The 21,716-nt window shown below is 35.6% G+C and overlaps 1 protein-coding gene across 1 annotated transcript in view; it reads left to right on the forward strand.

Moving 5' to 3' along the window:
- The first annotated feature begins 4,865 nt into the window (after positions 1 to 4,865).
- Positions 4,866 to 21,716, forward strand: part of LOC149797687 (transmembrane protein 272-like) — a 33,438-nt gene continuing 16,587 nt past the window's right edge. Inside the window, exons 1-3 of the mRNA XM_089962609.1 lie at positions 4,866 to 4,985; positions 9,099 to 9,204; positions 12,971 to 13,081. Of these exons, the coding sequence (XP_089818735.1) occupies positions 4,959 to 4,985; positions 9,099 to 9,204; positions 12,971 to 13,081 (244 nt within the window). The 5' untranslated portion in view covers positions 4,866 to 4,958. The remainder of the gene's footprint in view (positions 4,986 to 9,098; positions 9,205 to 12,970; positions 13,082 to 21,716) is intronic.

Genomic DNA, 21,716 nt, shown 5'->3' on the forward strand with positions numbered 1-21,716 from the left:
ACTCCTGCAATTGTCGTTGATGTTGAAACTGTAATTGTGACCGCGATTGCAGTTGTCACTGGTGTCAACGCTGATAATAATACTCCAGTAGATGCAACTATCGCGGATACCGAATATACTAATGTGTCTAACACGATCACACGCCGTTTGTATTTTTTTACCTTTACTGTGTATTTGTTAATAGTATTTTTTAACTCTGACTGCCATTCGCGTACTTGATCGTACCTATATTGTTGCGCTGTAGACTCCGTTAAGGCCAATTTATTATTTTACGCAGTAAACAATTGAGGCGTTTCAGCTACAAATTCCAAACACCACCAGTAAGATGTTGCGTTTAATGTCTCATCAGCTGATACCAACATAAAATCCTCTTCGGTTCCCTTGTTTAATAAAACAGTCACAACCCCGGAAAACTTATCGGTGGAATGTCGCCAGGTATATTTTGTTGAAAAAATCTCAAATTTTGCAGCACTGAACACAGAAAACCTGTACACGCCAGTGGCTGTTGCGATGTATTTGAACGTATTATTTTGTTCAGACCATGTTGCAAATCCAGATGATACCGTGTACACTATGTTGGTAAAATGCCCAGGAGTAACTCCAGGTGGGATTTTAATCAAACTGGTTTTTTTAACGATCTCAGGAATCCCCGTTACGATATACTGCTGAGTTTGTTTGATCGTGTCAATGTTGGTCTTGATATCAGAAAGTTTTATGTCGATGACGGGAGGAGTTCCAAAGAACTTATCCGTGGCATCATCGGTTTTTTCGGTTTTTTGAAAGTTTCTTCGAAATCTTGTAAAAGCACCCACGTGAACATCATACTCGACCCGCAACGTTGTTAGTTTACAGTCAATGGTGCTAGTGCCTGTGTCAACATATTGTTTGTTTGCGGCATCTTCCAGCGATGTTGGATTCGCTAACGCGGTTATTTTGTTACCGTTGAGATTGAGGTCATCTGTCATTGTATCACCGGTCTTTTTTACACGTTCCCCTGCAGCTTTTTGCGTATCATCCCGAAACGCCGTGATTGATATCAGCGAATCTCTGATTTTTCCGCTGTCAGTGAACACAGGAAGGTTACCCGAAGTAGCTCCAATAACCCTACGAATTATTTCATGCCATTTGATATCGCTGGTTTTTAGTTTTCCATGCCGGTCCTGAAAAATAACAACCTCATCTGGGTCTATCCCGGTCAGACTTAAAAGATTATCGATTTCATCTCTGGTCGCATATTTTGATAAATCCACGTCGGTGCGCTTTACTTTTCTGTTGAGAAGAGATCTTCCGTAAATATCAACCATTATTTGATAGGAAACTGTTTAAATCGACCCATGGTATACTCGTGCACGACTTTGTGAGGTGGTTTGGTTGACGCTGATATTGCATCAAGAACATTCAATACTTGCTGGCCACATATCGGAGGATCGGTTAGTGTTTGTGTTGGTAGTGTTAAATACCAAACTTTCGTCGTTGTCTTTGACAGGGGGATGTTTTTTGTATATCGGAGAAATTCAACTGGCGGTGCTAACCCATACGAATCAAAATAGATAATTCCACGTGGATCGATCGCGTAAGCAACCCAGTGAGTTCCTGGACCATCGCTGTTATCAAGATTAATAATTCCGGTTTCTGGATTATTCGGTTGTTGTGGTAATTGACGCCTCTGAAATTCTTTATACGCAATTGTTTAACAGCATCGAGCAAATCAAAATTGGACATCGGTGTAAAATCGTTAACGATTTTCAAAACCGTTTTGGGTACCATGATGGTGGAGTTCCTGGAAGTCTTAGCCCGCGTCGGGTTTCGGTGGTTGGTAATTTCACCGGCACACTTTGAGGTTTACGTATCATTAGTCGCGCTATTCTGTCTTTGATTGCCGAGAGTGCTTTGCCAGCAGCGCCAACAATTGCACCGGGGGCTTTTTCGCCAACAATATTAATGGCTTTCATAGATAGCCGTTTTGCAAGAGGACCCAACTTTGGTGCCAATCCTGCAAATAATCGCTGAGCTGTATCGCCAAGCCCGTCTCCGTAAGTTGCTCCATAAATTGGTAATCGTGAGTTTACTGCGCGGTTGTGTGCCTGTTATATATGACCATGTTATGCTATTGCCATGTGTCTAATCGCGGTAACCTTAGTCACGGTGACCCTAGTCACTATCAACGAGCTCATCAACGAAGTCTTGATACACATGAGCATCCATGATGCCACCTTGAAATAATCTCCGGCAAATATCAGAGGCCTCATTGGTTATTTCCGGCGAGTTGTTTCCGGCACGTCTTCCTCCGATGAGAACTTCTAGCCGAGACACATCATTGAAAATATTATCAGGGCAAGGAATTCCATAACCACTGCCAGTGGGTGGTGGCTGAGATTTTTTACACCCCTCCTCCTCCTGTTTACCAAGCTCTTCAAGTAATTGGTTAAAAGATTCATCCAGTTCAGGATTAGCAAAAGCTACTCCCGAAACATCAGATGTTGGCGACGGAGATGGATCGGGCACATCTGCATGTGGCACTGTTATCGACCGTGATGGTTTCTTGGGTCTTCCTCGTTTTTTTTTTCTCTGTCTGTTCCAACGGCGCAGGAAGTGAAAGGTCTATTTCAGGCTGTCGCACAGGGGAAGGTTGACGTCGTTTTGCTTGTCGTTTTTGCGCTTGTACTAACTTTTTTCTTGTTGTTTTTGCTCTCGTATTATTTTTTGCTGTTCTCGTTTTTCCACCAGTTGCTGTTGACGCGCTCTTTTTTCCTGTTTTTGCTGTTCTCGTTGTTCTTTATTGTAGTCGCTTATTCCATTAGCAAAAAATGGATAACCAACATCTGTTCTGTCTATGGTGTAGTCGTTTGTAGCTATTTTATACAATCAATCACCCCAAGTATCTTTCTTTGCACTTTTAACATACTCGGGTTTTAAATATTGATCTCGTCGCGGAAAATTTTCGGCAGCAAACCTACCAAAATCATAACTGCTATGGGCATCTGTCAATTCAAATTCATCAATTCGCTTTATACCCTCGGGAGTAAATTTCGATTCGTCTAGCAGGTTGCAACGCGGATTCTTCCCGCAATACTTGAATAAGACTTTTTCCTTCTTCTGGCCCCCCAATAGCAGTTAAAACCTTTTCAGTAATTGCAGTCACGGGTTTAAATAATTCTTTTGCTTCAGTTGCATACTCAACTTGTGCTTGTTGTTGTAATTGCACATCTTTTTTGAACATTTCCTTCACCGGTATATATTTTTTAAGTGCTTCTGCTCGCTCCCTAGACAACGGGGCTGTGTAAGATTCTGAGTGTACCATTATTTGGTATAAGTAATTTTTAATTTATATCCTCGAGTCGGATTAGATACAATTTTTAACTAGAGAGCAGCAGAGAGGGCGACGACAGGCAAACCCTGCCAGGATATTTTCCAGGGGCAGACACAAAAACACAGACGTGATTTATGTAAGACAGAGCAGCAGAGAGAGCGGAACAATACCGAGTGTTTTCGCAAGATAGACCCTTGTATTAACAGAAATAGTTGTATAGGTAGATATTTTCATGAGATAACCATTCAAGTCAGCAGAGAAAGCCTATTTTGTCATGTTTTCTGAATGGAGGGTTTATTTTGTGAAAAGAACTGCTCTATCTAAAATGTTCTCGATAGAAGGCTCTGTTAAGCGACATAGTTTGTGGGATTCGCCCTCTCTGCCGCTCCCTGCTGCTACCATGCACACGAATCTGATTTAGTATCAGTAGACCATGTCGAGGCTTACTACCTCCGATAAAATGTTGTTGCAGAAGCTGTTGCAAAGCCAACCGTGTCCGAATTGACGCATTCTCTCTCGACGTCCTGCAACATATCCTCGGGCGTGGGCTTTCAACCGTTTCTCTCATTTGCTGTGTGACTACAGTGGTTGCTTCACTGAAACGTTTGGCCGTCAACTCATCATGGTATAAATGTATACTTGCTGAAATTTCGACGATCTGCGTGTTTTTCTCGTGTTCTATAGCACCGGGGGTCTGCCAATGCACACTCATCCACTCGCTTGCAGTCCAGGTTTTCACCGTTTCCTCCACCGTTGATATTCCAACTTAATGTAGCAGCTAACCAGCCAATCCCATTCGATTCATCTTCGTCTCTTAAGGATGCTAGTGAATCACTTCGACTCTTTCGTAAAGAAATTAGTCCTCTGCTTCTCATGCTCCTTGCGTTGCACTCTCCTCTTTAAATCAGGAGAACGCAAAAGAAAAAGTCTCGGTATCAAACCGTGGTAAATGTCTTCCAAGTTTTTTGCCTGATAATGGCACAATCCGAACATTACAAATACTTTCGGTTTCACATGTAGCAGTTGTTATCTTGTGTTTAAGGTTAACCAACAATTCGATCATATATTTTTTTAATATATAAATATCGTTATAGTAGGCGAATTCGAAGGAAATAAGTACACGACGCTATTTTGGGAATGGGAATAATTAGTATAAAGTGATAAGTGACAGCCTTAATTTTTCCAAAGAGAAAAAGAAAGTATCATCCCACTTCTACGAGGAGATTGATTTACAAACATTGTACATTTTGCACTTCGTCATCTAAAAACTATATTTACAATCGATGTTTTGATAAATTTTACATCAATATTCATATGTCCCTCTACATTACTGCCCCCATTAAATCGAATATGATCGAAATACCTGCGCTCTTCCACGAGGGGGTAAATGTGACGATATTTGGTCAAATCTTGTTCCATCCCATTGCGTCGTATATATTAAAATTCATTTGCAATTCATTTACTGAAAAATATTACGTCGTTACTCTTTCTTAACAGCGATGTTGAAAAGTGGTAATCGTATTGATACTTCCAAAATTAGTAAGTCTTTGGCTGACGAATATCCGGCTAGATGTGCAAACAAAAGTCGGTTCAATAAATGAGCAACCAGTCTATGTTTTTTTTAGCATCGTTATAGCAAATCGTGAACATGGCGTCATTTGATAAGAAGGAAATGGTCTGTTATATACATTTGTTTAGGCTTATATGTATTTTATCACTTTTTATGCATTGGAATATTTTCTCATTTACTTTCCAAAATGACATAGAAGATGACAGGAGTATTTTTGTTTATATTGTATTCAAACATTCAATTGCGATGTTTAACTGAAAATGAGTTATCGATAAAATTTAATCGATCCAAAGTATTTTCTTCTAAATACGAGAAAGACTTTCTTTTCTTTTGACATTTGAGACAACACGCAGTCATGATTTATTCTATGCGGGTATCGTATGACTTGACCGGGATAATATTTTGCTATTTTAGTAATTTTATATGGGTACATTGCACAACGGGTAAAACCACTGGGACTCGTAATCATATCATGGCTTACTCAGTACGGGTACAACGGGATATAAATCTATAATGTGTAGAGTACAACTCCGATTGGTCAATATAATGTCTCCCATCGTTCATCTAGTATGTTGTTCTGGTCTCCATATATTTTGTGTTGAAAAATGGCATTAAACCCAAAATAGCATGTTTTGTGTCCAATTATGATCTCTCCAAAAAATTTAATCTAGCCCAGAGTCCTACATGTAAGACCTGACGCTGATATATATGTTGTGGGCGTCAAGGTCTTTCAGCCCAAACTATAGGCACTGTGTAGTGTGTTTCAAATTTTCAGGAATATTTCAAACAACTGACAACTAATATAATGACACTTTTCTACAAATTAAAGTCATAATGTTTTAGTCAGACATTATTTACTCTGATGTCTTTTCTCTAATAAATTCAAATCTCACCAAAAATATGGACCTAGTTTCAAGTTTCGTTGGCCTACATTTTAGTTGGCTGGAAAGGGATGAAAGCTGGGAATGCCGAAGCCAGCTTAAGTTGAAATATTATTGTTTAACAAAATGAATAAAAATATATTATGCCTATTAGAACTGTAAGTAATGATTCTTTTCATTCAAGAAACATATCCCCAACATGTACCTACTTGAATTTACTTTGGCATACCTTGACTACTGTCGCATTGCAACAGATTCAAAGGAATGTGAAAATGCGTCCATTTGCTAGTATCATATTTTCATTCCACCTGGAAAAAGACAGCACAGTAGATATATTAATTACATATAAATTAGTGGAAGCGTGTCGATATAGGCTGCCAAGCTTGTGAGATGTTCCTGAAACTTTGATTACTCATTTCGATGTTGTTGACATCGGAACACACTATACACAGCTGTTATTTGGATTGTAAGACATAGCACCTAAATAAAATCAACATCTTCTGTGTCTTACATAGGACTAAGGTAGCCCAGTACCTTTCTTTCCCAGAGTGAAATAAGAAATATTCCTTTTCTCTTCTCAGTTTAATGATTTTACTATTAAATAATGATCAGTTTCTTAACATTTTGGCAGAGTTAAAGGTTTTGTTTTATTTTAATAGGTTAAACTATAATGTTGTAACTCAGGTAATCACTTCAGTTTTTGTACATTTTATATTCCAGATGAAAAGCCTACTTTGAGTTATATTTTCCTAGTTAATAGAATTCATAATTTTGTGCTTATTATCTCCCCTGTCTAAATTTTCAAGCATAATTCCTCCAATGTGCATTTTGCAGTAATTTCCCTTCATTTTGAAACTTGAGAATCATTTGTCCAGGACTCCAGAAATGGGTAGGAAAGTCCTGCTCATCTCCAGTCAAATCGAGTCCCAGCCTCATCGTAAGAATCAGTTATGTCCTGATCTGTACTTTACGCAATACAACAATTTAACATTTTTAGTGTAAAATGTATTCAATATAGGTTCTAAATAATATGTTACACAGAGATTTTCTGTATCTGCATTGGAGAGGTGGATAAATAGTCAAAGAAAATGGATCTGTATTTGTAATATTTGTTGCAAAAGATCTATTTTCATTAAATGTGTATGTATGCTGTACTTAAGTTAAGAAAAACATTGGAGAAGAAGGGACAAACACATACTCTCAGGGCATTTTAGTAAATATGAAAATTGTGTTTTGTATAAATAACAATTCATTTAATAGATACTTATTACAAAGATAAAATAAAAAAAATGGTTTCAAATGAAATTTTTTCATTTCTGGAAGGTAACATACCTGAAATTTTGATTTACTTAATTTCATTGCATTTATTATTAATATGAAATCAAAAGTTAATTCCCATATAACATATCAAAACCTTTATATTTATATTAATCTGTCCAATATTTCGACAGTCACTTTTTCCATTGTTTCATTCTTATGAACTCGTTTCATGTCAGATTGTTTCAATTCTTATCTTAACTCCATGACATAAATCCTCTCTGCCACAGTGTGTACATGATCCAGTTTCATCTCTCTGGGTAAATGCAGAGAAATGCAAAATGGTACTTAAGTTAACAAAAGTTTGCCTTTCTGCAACCTGCATGCCAGGAACTAACTGCAGCTATATTTCCGACATTGTTCTCTTTCATTCTCAGCCAAGGCAATTTCTCTATTCAGTCTAGCTGCCATTATATTTTCTTTAACCTCTGACTGTTATTTACTGTACCTTATCAATCCCATTGTGAAGTCGCATCTGAGACATCTCAGGTGAGATTGTTCCTGGATGTTTTCAAAAACACATTCGCAAAGAATGCTGACCAAAAACCACTCTGGATACTCAAAAGATAATTGACAGTAATCCTCATAGTTTAATTTTACGACCAAAACTAAACTCACTGTACATTACATTATCAACTCACTGAGATTATTACACTGAAGGCAGAATTTTACAGCTCACTTAGCCAAAAAGACAACAAAGATTAAAATAAAGACAGCTGTAAAAATGAAGACTTTTGTAAAGAAACTGGCAAATCTTTTATCTGTGGGAAGTCAAATAACTTCTAACAGTCCTTCATTGGCATTGCACTACTGGGGAATTAGGTAATTCAATTGGGAATTTTTTGACTGCTTGAAAGATGTCATTATGTGGACAAAGCCTTTTATGTTATATATTTTTATTAGAAACTAAAAAAAGCATAAAGAACCCTATCATAATATCTTCCTTCCATGGGACCAAAGGTGGTTGAAATAAATGCTTCCATACAGCTGATTGCTACTCAGGGAACTGGACCATCGGGTCAGAGGAAATTTTTGGATCTAGCATCATTATTTATATACTGTTAATACTAAACAAAGTTTCTATTCATTATTTGTAAACGAATATAATCAGAAAGTGAGACTCGAAACCCATTGGGTCCCTGATAGGGGATTAGAGATCAGATATATAAAAATTGTAGTAACACTTATGAATATATTTTGACCAACTTTGAATATATTGATAATACTAGGACATGTAGTATACCTGTCAGATTTCACTTTGCGACCATAGATAAATGGGATGCGGGTAGAATATGTACTCCATGTACTCACAAGTCAAGTCCAACTGCAAACAACATAAACCTGATCTGCCATTATATAATGCACCAGCGGATCAAGGTTAAATGTTAAATGATTACTCCTAACAATCTGCATAGATCCAGATCTCCAGGCACATAATGCAAAGTAAGACCTGTATCTGTGCACCTTGGAGTTGGACTTGACTTAAAAGTAAGTATATACTATAATAAAAATGTGATGTGATTTTGATTTTTAACATAGCTTTACCAATTTTTCAGTCATATCGCTACGATGTCTGCAATGTGGCAGTTTATAGTGATGTCTAGCACTGGGGCATCATGCCACAGACATGTAGCATGATGTCCCACCCAGTCACATTATCCTGACACCGGGCCGACCAGTCCTGACACTAACCTCTTAATGCTGAGCGCCAAGCGAGGCAGCTGTTAGTACCATTTTTGTAAGTCTTTGGTATGACTTGGCCAGGGATCGAACCCACGACCTCCCGCATCTAAGGCGGATGCTCTAACCACTAGGCCACCGGAGCGGTACTATAATAAAAAGCATTGGGGTGTTGTCATAGAATCACAAGACAAAAACTCCTATGCCCATATATTATCCTGTTTTATTTAAAACCTTTTTAATGTAGATAAGATGTACAGAGGCATAATCTTTACTGGTTATGTTTAATTATCAAAGATAAAGGTTCCAGTTTATGCATGTATTTATTTATGTTCAATAGGAGGCTCAATCCGCACCCCCTCCATATTCATCCACTGGACTCGGCTATCAGCAGGATGTTGAAGCTCCACCCAACTATGATCAAACCGGCCAACATTTTCCTTTGGGTAAGCTATAATGTCTTCGAAAAATTGTATAATTTGCCTTCAACATTTGTATAGTAGAGACTGGCTTATGTTGTCGAGGACAATAATGGCTGTTAATCTTTGGACAAAAGTAAAATTATTTTTCTTGTCCTAAGATATACATGTACATAAAACAGTTTAAACTTTTCTGTGTCCCAAAACGTGTTGATATAAAGTATTTGAGATTTAATTGGTAAATTCACCATCTGTCAAACTTAAGAGGAACCAGCTCTTGTTCACTGATGGTCAGTAAACTGCAATGCATTGCTATGATTGATATCAAATTGTGTTATGTTTATATTTCTGAATTTTCCAAAAAGTAAAATTATTGGTACAGTGTGACCTCACTATAGCATTGCTTCATTATAACATGAATTTGGATATAACATGGTCGTGGTCTGGCTTCCAAAATTTCACCTACATGTATTTTTCTTGTACCCAAAGAAAACGTAAAAAGTTTATTATCATTTTGGGGAAGAGATTATGTATGAATATTACAAGATGATCATCGCATGGCTTCTGAAATTTTATATGTATTTTTCTCATACATAATAAAGTAGTTTTTTCTTCTTAAAAGTACGAAAAATGACATAAAATGTTTATTCTGGGATCTAATAGGGCTTCGCCAATGTCACAAACTTGGATTTTTTTTCCCTCATTGACAGCAAAATATACTATCAGACAGTTTTTTTAATTGGTGACATTGTTGGCTGTTTAAACTTGTATATACAACCATTGATTTGGAGTGGAGAAATTCAGGGGCCCCATGAATGGAAGCCGCAAACGGATATAAAATGGGCTGACATTTATCTGTTGTTACATAAAGAAATTCTTTGTCCATATTGACAAACCATCTAAACAGTGCATTGTTATATCATAATCTGCTTATCTTGACATCTAGCATGAGCACTGTATGTTGTGAGATATCTGCTTTTTTGTTGTTGACATTTCTAGTAATGGAGATCAACTGGATGAGGCATTATCTCATAATCTATCTTTCGTCCAATTTTTGACCGCTCGCTAGTAATTAATATATTTACAAAGACTGATCTTTGTATGTGGATGGTAAGAAAAATTCCTCTTCTTTTTACTCATATTTAAATCCTTCAGAACACTCACATTTTCTGTAATAATCACTGTCATCAGACCAGAAAACCTGCATCTCTATCGTCCGTTGACACTTTGCTAAATTTCTGATGCATGCCTGGAAGGCAGCATCACGCTGCTACCACAAATGTAAAAAAAATATTTTAGAAAAGAAACCACATCTTACTTATTGGTTTATTCAGTAGCCAGGGAGGAACAGTAACTAGACTAGTCCAAACAATGGCCAATTCCTTTTTACAGCTGTACCCTGATAAAATAGTGGCTGAAATTTGAAAGGAAAACTTACTTTTGAAGCACTGATTGTTGTGAAAACATGCTCAGCAAATGGAAAAAATCAGTCTCATTCATGCAGTACAATTATTTGATATTGCCTCCACAAAAGAAATGGGCGTTCGTTTGGTTCTCTAAAGCTAGATTTTAACCATGAATTCAATAACGTCATACTGCAATTTTGGGACTGTCCAATCCATAGGCCACATGGCAGCATGAGACTTCCAATAACTCAATAGTTCTTACTTGGTACATATCATGCTTACTGTCACTTTTATCTTTAATTATTCATCCAAAGCAAGCAGATCCTAGCTTGTAAATTTGTTTACCATAGCTCCCTCTTTCCAACTGCATTTTAGCCATTGCTGTTTCTGTTTTTTTTTTTGTCACAAGGTAGGACCATTATTTTTATTTTGTTACCATAAGTAATTATATGACATAGTCCAAATAAGGGCTTGTTAAACGTGTCATCTATTTTCATTAAGTGTCATATATTTATTACAGAATTAATGCATGCTAAAATGCTCAGTAAAAATCTGACTAGGCCGTTATCATTCTGTTTCACTGTTGTTGATTTAATTGAAAAAGGTTGTAATTTGTGTACACTGTTCATTTCACATTAATATTGGCAGGGTGGATGTTTTAGCCGATTTGAATTCCCAATTTCATTTGTTATCCTTGGTATCCACCATCAGCCAAGTCTGATCAATGTACAAATGACATGAATAATGATCACAGACCCCAAACCTTTGTAATTTTAACAAGTGGAATGATTCATTTAGTGAATCCTGTTATTGACTTCTAGATTTAGTCATTTCTCATGTTACCATCCATTATAACACATGATTCATACTATGAAACAATTCTGGTCTCATATTATAATCCACTGTAACACATGATGCATACCATGAAATGAGTCTGGTCTCATGTAACTATCCATTATAACACACGATGCATACTGTGAAATGAGTCTGGTCTCATGTTACCATCCATTATAACACATGATGCATGCCATGAAATGAGTCTGGTCTCATGTTACCATCCATTATAACACATGATGCATACCATGAAATGAGTCTGGTCTCATGTTACCATCCATTATAACACGTGACGCATACTTTGAAATGAGTCTGGTCTCATGTTACCATCCATTATAACACACAATGCATACTGTGAAATGAGTCTGGTCTCATGTAACTATCCATTATAACACATGATGCATACCATGAAATGAGTCTGGTCTCATGTTACTATCCATTATAACACATAATGCATACTTTGAAATGAGTCTGGTTTCATGTTACCATCCATTATAACACATGACGCATACCATGAAATGAGTCTGGTCTCATGTTACCATCCATTATAACACATGATGCATACCATGAAATGAGTTTGGTCTCAACATTATCAGTCATTATAACACTTGATTCATACCATGAAATGAGTCTGGTCTCATGTTACCATCCATTATAACACATGATGCATGCCATGAAATGAGTTTGGTCCCAACATTATCATCAATTATAACACTTGATTCATACCATGAACTTAGTCTGGTCTCGTGTTACTATCCATTATAACACATGATGCATACTGTGAAATGAGTTTTTATCTCATATTATAATCCACTGTAACACATGATGCATACCATGAAATGTGTGTGTGATTTGGATGTTTAACGTAGCTTTACCAATTTTTCAGTCATATTGCTACGATGTCTTCAGTGTGGCAGTTTATGGTGATGTCTAGCACTGGGGCTTCATGCCTCAGGCATGTAGCATGATGTCCCACCCAGTCACATTATCCTGACACCAGGCCGACCAGTCCTAACACTAACCTCTTAATGCTGAGCACCAAGCGAGGCAGCTGTAGGTATCATTTTTGAAAGTCTTTGGTATGACTCAGCAGGGGATCGAACCCACCACCTCCCGCATCCGAGGCGGACGCTCTAACCACTAGGTTACTGGTGCGGTTCTGTATGGTAACATGAGGGATCTGACATTTGGGAACTGATATGTATTACTGCAAAATAATATAAACGTGGTATAAGAAAAGATAAACAGAATTTTCTCCCAAAATAAAACCAGGGGACCAGACGAATAAGTTTGTTGAAAGAAAGGGTGACCTTACTTGCAAAGATATCATTATTTAGTGCTCCCAAAATTGTAAATGTAGTTTGGGGGCTGGTCGATTCAGCTGAAAGATATGGTATCTGTTAAACTTTATCAAAACCATACTGACTGAAAAAATGTTATAGCTATGTTAAAAATCTAAATCACACACACACACAAACTAATGTTACCATACCTCATACGTAAAAGAATTTAAATTTGACTTGTAATTTAAATTTGATTCTTATTATCCACAGATCCACCTCCAACATATGACTCCTTGTATGGTCGGATGAAGTCAGCACGTGCCGAATCTCATGGAAATATTGAATTTGCAAAGAAATTCTGTACCATTATTATTGGAACAAGTAAGATTTGTGATGCTGAAAGTTTGTGCTTTGTAATTCTAGTATAATTGTAAGCAACTAACAGACTTGAACATATGTGCCAATTTTATGCATATTTTATGTGTCCACCAAACATTGTAAATAGCTTGACATATGATGTGGTAATTTTAACATGATCATATACAGGTAAAATGTAGCACTGCATTTAATGTTGCCTTAACTTATGACATTTTTAAAAACATATTGCAGTGTTATATTTGTTAAGGAAAATAAGAAAAGCTATCAATACTTTATGGTAAATTGTATCAATAAAAAGAATGTAATTTGCATATCATTTTCATTATTTTTTGCATGATTTTTCTTATATCTAGTATAGTCATTGTCAGTGTGTATATTTAACTAATCACCTTGCACCATTTCTGCCATATAGGCATGTATACAATTCAAAACAAGTATATTTGATTTCTGATGAAACCCAGCAAACAAAACAAACAATATATGATCAGTGGGTTAGTTAAAACTGATGACACAGAGATTTCAATACACAATTTCAGTGGAGAAGTGTTTGGAAAATTTGTTAATGTGATCTCGGTTATATTGTGATGATATTCTTTGGATCCCAAGCATTGTGTTATAATCTTTCTAGGGTAAAATCTGAACAATTTTATACATTTTTCAAATGTGACAAGATTAAATATTCATTATCGTGAGAATCGATTCCAGACCTGCCAAACCCTGAGAAGTTCATCTCAGTAAGGCAGTTGATTTTTGTTTCCTTAAGTTTGACCAGTTTTTAGTAAGGTGTAACAAAATATCATAAACTGCTATTGTACAGCTGAAAAACAAAATTAAAAGTTTGGTATTCGAAACATGCAGTAACGATAAACATTATGTTCAACTAAAAGGTTTCTAAAAATACAGTTGGCTTTATTTACCACTAGTACAGTTGCACAGTCTTTAGTTCTGAACCCTATGTAGTTCAGTGGCTTGTTGCTGTCTCTCAACTTGACGTAATTCTTGGACATTCCTTTTCCATTTCACATTACAGTGGCAATCATATCTCCCACCACAAGTCATACTCAAATTGACATATGATGTCCAATAAATATAATTCTGTCCCTTCTGGCTTTTATTCACAAGAATTTGAATATTTGTATTCTTCTCTGTTGAGTATTAACATTTTCAAGAGGCTTATTTTCCCATTTGTCTTAAACATGAATCACTTGCTGGACACAATTTTAAAAATGTTTTTTTTTTATAATCAACAGTTTGATCATGAGACACTTCACATGAACAAATAGGTGCAGTTTAAAGCATCTGAGGAACCGCTATAAAGTTAGTCTGGGTCCTGACTAATATCACTAATTCTGATATGAAACCCAGATCCAAATCAAATACGGATAAACAAAATTTCCAGATTTTTTTTGGCAATGATCATTTTAATACCTGTAGTTTGTGCTTTTATGCCATAAGTCCATATTTTAATGGTAATCTTCGTAAGGCTTATGGCAAAATTGTAAGGGTTGGCATGTCTGTGATTTATCATGGAGAGGTGTGTGTATTGCAATTCAGAGAAAAACATTTCATCTTCAGTTTTATAAGCATCTGAAAATGTACAGGTTCTCTCTACTCATTCATTTAAATATCTGTCCAGCTCTTTTCTCTTAGGTAGCAAAACACCATCCCTGAACTATGATCTTTTCTGCCTGGATAAATATGGGGAAGCGTAAGTTTCAGTGCAAAATATTTATTGAATTCTGCTATTAAGTTTTCAATTTTAAATTAGGCCCAGCCTGTCCATACTCATCAAAAATAGCATCGTTAATATTGTCCATGCACAATTTAGATTTGAAGCTGTGTTCACATTAGTTGCCTCATGTATATCTCTAATCTCAGCAATCGGATCAAAATAAGATTTCCACTGTCCTATTTGAAGATCTGACATCGACCACTTAGGAGTCATGTTCTGGTGACCTTTGAATTAGGCAGTGGAAATACAGCTTTTACAAAGTTGAAAGTGAATCAAATCGTTTGGCACACTCTTCATCCATACTGCTCGGTCTCCCAGATGTGAATGTAAACAACTTTATCTGATTGGCTGATAAAATTTGCAATTATGGTAATAACAAAGGTCACCATACCTGATTGGCCCAGTAAAGCTACCTAGCTGCCCTAGACTTCCATAGTTAGTTATGAATGAAAGGATTATAGTATCAAAATCTCTTCTGATAAAAACAGAAATACATTGTTATTATTTACATTTACTGTATTGATCAGTGAGTTCAAAAGATGCAATATATTAATATTAATCACAGATATGTGTAATGTATTTATTTAGTCATGTAACATTTTGTAAGGTGAGAAAACAAATCTTGATTAATAGCCTTTAAAAATAATTCAAACAAGTAACTTTGAAGACACAAAAACATAATTTGTTTCAGTTTAAAAATTTAGCTGATAAGTAGTGGGCTAAGAGGTAATAAAGAAAATGGTCGTTTCTTTGTGTAATGAGCAATATTAAAATAACAGGTAAAATCATCATTTAATGTAAATTTCTCAAGATAGAGAATATATCAATGTGTACCTCTACTAGGGATGAAAGAGTACTTGTGTTATTCAACTTTATTTAATTTACCTTTTTGTGTTCGAATATGAATTTATTTCAAAAATGCTAATTTTAGAGCTCTGACAGTAGGATACATTATGATACTCATTGTATGATACATTATGATACACACTGTAAATTTTGCCTAAACTTATCTGACTGACACAATCTACTACTACTTGGGAACTGAAAATACATAACTTTTAACAGAAGCAAACATATCTTCACTAGCCAAGAATCATCATTCCACTCTATCCCATGGCATTGTGGTAGAACAGTGGATCAATGACGATTGTGTAGCAAAGATTAATCCATTTTATTCCATGTCATTGTGGTAGAACAATGTGGATCAATGACCCTCATATAGCAAGGATGAATCCACTCTATTCCATATCATTGTGGTAGTACAATGGATCGATGACCCTCATGTAGCAAAGATGATTCCACTCTATTCCATGTCATTGTGGTAGAACAATGGATCGATAACCCTCATGTAGCAAAGATGAAACCACTCTATTCCTATTATTGTGGTAGAACAATGTGGATCGATGACCCTCATGTAGCAAAGATGAATACACTGTATTCCATGCCATTGTGGTAGAACAATGTGGATCAATGACCATTGTGTAGCAAAGATGAATCCACTCTATTCCATGTCATTGTGGTAGAACAATGTAGATTGATGACCATTGTGTATCAAGGATGAATCCACTCTATTCCATGTCATTGTGTTAGAACAATGTGGATCAATGACCCTCGTGTAGCAAGGATGAATCAACTCTATTCATATCATTGTGGTAGAACAGTGTGGATTGATGACCATTGTGTATCAAGGATGAATCCACTCTATTCCATGTCATTGTGTTAGAACAATGTGGATCAATGATCATTGTGTAGCAAAGATGAATCCACTCTATTCCATGTCATTGTTAGAACAATGTGGATCAATGACCCTCATGTTGCAAGGATGAATCAACTCTATTCATATCATTGTGGTAGAACAATGGATCGATGACCCTCGTGTAGCAAAGATGAATCCACTCTATTCCATGTCATTGTATTAGAACAATGTGAATCGATGACCATTGTGTAGCAAAGATGAATCCACTCTATTCCATGTCATTGTATTAGAACAATGTGAATCGATGACCATTGTGTAGCAAAGATGAATCCACTCTATTCCATGTCATTGTATCAGAACAATGTGAATCGATGACCAGTGTAGCAAAGATGAACCCACTCTATTCCATGTCACACTCTATTCTATGTCATTGTGGTAGAACAATTTGAATTAATGACCATTGTGTAGCAAAGATGAAACCACTCTATTCCATGTCATTGTGGTAGAGCAATGGATCAATGTCCCCCATGTTGCAAAGATGATTCCACTCTATTCTATGTCTTTGTGGTAGAACAATGGATCAGTGTCCCCCATGTTGCAAAGATGATTCCACTCTATTCCATATCATTTTGGTAGAACAATGGATCGATGACCATTGTGTAGTGAAGATGAATCACAGGGCTTATTAGTTTGAGCTTCAATTTATCACACACATCAACGAAAACACCACATGGAAATCAGTCAGATTAATAACATTGATTAATAAAATTAGATATCAAACACTGCAGCAACACATACTATAACAACCTTTATTGTTGCCTGTTTTCTTTTGTTTGGTGGATATCATCATGGTTCTTATTTTTAATATCTATATATTAAAATTAGATTCTATTTATAATATACATCATTATATGATGGCTTCACAATGACACAGTATACTCCACAGTTATCATGGACGATATAATGAGGGAGTGTTCTATTTTGGTTATGACCACATTAAAACAAACCTTCTTGTGAGGAAGCAGGTGTAAAAATTACTTGTAAAAAAACTAATGAGAAAAAAATGTCTAGATTGACACTATTTTACAGAATGCTTAACACATTAACCCCTGGAGGTTTTTGTTGTTTTCGTCTGAAATTCGAGTAGGAAGCACATCTTGAAAGCTATTTCTGAATACATCCTAAAACACCAACTTCCACATGATCTTCCAATAACATACTGCCTAGTTGTGTTAGAAACATCCTTTTTCATTAGTTATTTGGCTCACACATGAGCAGAAGGGTAAAAGTTGGAGTTCTTTTTTTCTTCTATCTTTTTGTTGTTGCTTAACAACCACATTATTTTTGTATTGAGACCACTCTTTATTTCTGATGCCCATTTTATCCTACTTTTTGCAAAGGTTCATCTGTCAGTCTGCAGCTCATACCAGTCTGCCTTGGATCTGAGACCAAAAGGTCTAAAATCTGGACACAGAATCAGATTCCGACAAATGGCAAAATTTTGGTAGAAAAAAATCGGGTCAAAAAATGATGTTTTTCCCTCTGTATTTTGTAGTGCAACTAGAAATTCCAGATTTTTTGGGATCATTATAGAGCTAGATCTGACTACCTTTCTATAATACCACCCACTTTAGTGTATCATACATGACCTTGATACTACAGAGCTCGGCAGTAGGCTACTTCCTCCTAAACTTGTTACCAGGGGTTAATGTGTTAATAAAAAACCTGTTCATGATTAGTTTGAGAAAATGCTTTAATAATACTTGCCTGTGGTAAATTGTTTTGATAATATATGAAATGTAAGTTATCGAGACAACAAAAGTTTAGACTCAGGCCCAGGACTGGTGACTAAAATAAACTCACAAGCCCTGACTGAAATTCCACATGATGCATGTGTGTCAACATCTTGAAAATACATTTACACATGTTTCAGCAGGATCCGAGTTTCCTCATGCAAATTTGAATTTTTTGGGACAAGCCAGATAGGCATCTCACTTAGAATACATGATAGGCCCGTTCTAAAATTAGAAAGGCATAGGGCATCGGGCTGTTTGAATTTTTTAACAATAGTTATGGTACATTGTTTTGATAATATATGGAAATGTAAGGTAGGGGAAGTGTTTTGATAATATGTGGAACTGTAAGTTAAGGGAAATTAAAATCTATTTTTTATACCCCCACCTGAGTTATATATATTTACAGAGGTATATAAAATATTTTGTACTCCAACTAAAGTTGTATGCAAAGGTATATAGTAATCCTCAATTATTATATGCTCATTTTTTTTCTGTTAACTTTATATTGTCAGAATTGTTCAGTATTTTACAATTTTGCACACATTCGTATAATAATAATGAGGACTTTGTATAGTGCCTAATCTTTAGAAACTCTAAGCGCTTTACAACATTAGACAACACCTATAACATAAAAAACACATATGATGATATGATTACAGAAAACAAACACCATGAAATTAGAAAACATAAATTAAAAAAAAACATGCTAAAAATATTTAAGGTAGGAAACATTATTAGGTCTTTAAGTTTGTTCTTGCAGTTGAAATAAGTGAGTTTTAAGAGCACTCTTGAATGGGATCTTTGTGTCTAAGTCCAGTGGGCAATTCATTCCATGTTGCTGGGCTCTGGTATCCATATTGCCTTCATGTGCTATTCATATCCTTTGTCCATTGTTCACATTTCATGCTCTATCAGTTTTGCACATTAATAATAACAGCCTTGACGCTATGTCTGTGTTCAAGACATCTGTCCTGAAATTTGACTTGTTCGGGTGTATATAGACATGCTTATGTGCAAGCAATTTACTCCTTTATTTCCCTCCTTACTTGATCTACCAAAATTTGAAATATTAATATTCAACGCCATTAAAGTGTGATACCGTTATGGCTCAATCATTATTATATACTCATTTTTTTCTCTGTTAACTTTACATTGTCAGAATTGTTCAGTATTACCCGATACTGAACTTGTGCAACAATACACATATAGCATTCACATGCATAAAAGAACTACTTTCTAGTGTAAACAAACAATGGATGCAGACGCCAGCACTTTTGATTTGTAAACTAATCATGTACACTCGCATAGTAGGCGCTTTTTGTTTTGGTTGATGAAATTTGTTTCTGAATGAACTAAAGCAGATGTTTCATGGACTGGCACATACCAGCTGCTTTGGCACTTTCCGCGTTAACTTTTTGGTACAATGTTTTGGAATTAGGCTAGCTATACATTAGATGGCAGACAGTGTCTTTACAAATAGCATACAAGTGACAAGGTATAAACTTGCCTTCTTTAGCTGGTAATAAGAATGTCAAAAAATATACTTACATTTTTACATCCTGAATTTCCTCAACATGTACCTTTTTAGTTCTGCAAATCCAAATTACATGAGCCGTGTCATGAATTCTCAAGTTTGATTACACATTTTGAAATTGTGCTGCTTCAATCTGATGTTTTTCATGTACAATTTGCACAGGTGAATCCAGTCCATGATCACACAATTTTGTCGAATCGACAAAATACCACAATCTTTTCATTCCACATCAAATGGAAAACTTGTTGCAATGCGCATTCATTCACAATATGAATCCAAATTTCAATTTTAAGTAGACAAAAATGCCATTTCTTTTGAAACTCGTGTGTAGCGTGGGACAAGTTCAAATTTATCTGGGCTGAGTTATGTGAGCATTAATAATGTTGTTGTTGTGTAATGATGAATCTGCACTTGTGTGTTTAGTTTGGAATATGGCATATATTCATTTACTTTGTTTCTTGTAGTTTATTTTGTCTATATAATTAAGCCTTAGGTAGAATAAGAAAATGAGCATATAATAAAAAGGTTACTGCATTTGTATGGGAAAATATGAACTCGTTTTGTTGGATGGATATACTGCACTCCCATGGTTGTGCAGTATTCCATCAAAAAAACTCATTCAGATTTTCCCAAACAAATGCAGTAACCTATAAATCACTCGGTCTATCACACACTCTTATTATTGCAACTAGTCATGCAGTTTTTGTTTTTGATGGACTGAAAGGAAACTTAATAAATATTTTATCATCAGTTGTACAGATTTGAAAGGTAAATATTATGGTTATTGCCTGAAGAAAAATGACCCCTGACTTTGTCTTTTAAATGTATAATTGAGCTTACTTTCTTGCTGTTCATTGTATAAAATACTCTTCTAGTTCGTAAATGTTTTTATCTGCATTGCCAGTAACAAAATAAATCATAATTTTAATTTTCAGCTATTTATAACATAAATTTAATTCTTTTAATCTACTAATCCTAATTTTTTTGGGTACAGCTAACCCCTGACTGACAAGACAGTTGCATTCCATGAAATGGTAACACAACTTGAAATCACGTAACTTAAATGTTTGGTGTCACTGTCTTTAATTTTCATTGAAAAATATGTAATTAAGTTGAATATCATCCAGTTTACCTGTTTATAGATCCTAATATCTTTTTTTGTTTTAAACAAATAATTTCATTATTTTTTAGTCTTCAAGAAAAAAAATTTCATAACTCTAAATACTGTAAGTACAGATACCTGTACTGGATTTTGTTCTGGAATGGTTTGTGTTTAAAATGCAAACAGTGTAAACTTTGATTCAGTTATCTTTTGAGTGACTCTCATAGTATATGCTTTTTATTCTAATTTATAGAACACGCCTCTAGCTGAAAGCAGTGTAAAGCCAGATTCACTATTACATAATTTATGACAGATCATGGTATGTGATCTATGTTCTGATGTATATCCAGCTGAAAGCAAAGTTAAGCCAGATCCACTGTCACATAAAATAAGTGACATATCATGGTATGTGATCTATAATCTAATGTTTATCCAGCCGAAAACAGTGTAAAGCCAGGTTGAGTGGCAGATCATGGTAAACATTCGTTATTTTCTAATGAGTATAACATGCATCCAGCTGAAAACAGTGTAAAGCCAGATTCATTGTGACACAAAATGAGTGACAGATCATGGTAAACATGCTCTTTTCTAATGAGTGTAACATGCATCCAGCAGAAAACAGTGTAAAGCCAGATTCATTGTGACACAAAATGAGTGACAGATCATGGTAAACATGCTCTTTTCTAATGAGTATAACATGCATCAAGCGGAAAACAGTGTAAAGCCAGATTCGCTGTTAAATCATTAGTGATAGATTCATGGTATACCCTCTTGATTC

This window comes from Sinohyriopsis cumingii, chromosome 6, assembly GCF_028554795.1.
Source record: "Sinohyriopsis cumingii isolate HCF-2022 chromosome 6, ASM2855479v2, whole genome shotgun sequence".
Classification (NCBI taxonomy): Eukaryota; Metazoa; Mollusca; class Bivalvia; order Unionida; family Unionidae; genus Sinohyriopsis; species Sinohyriopsis cumingii.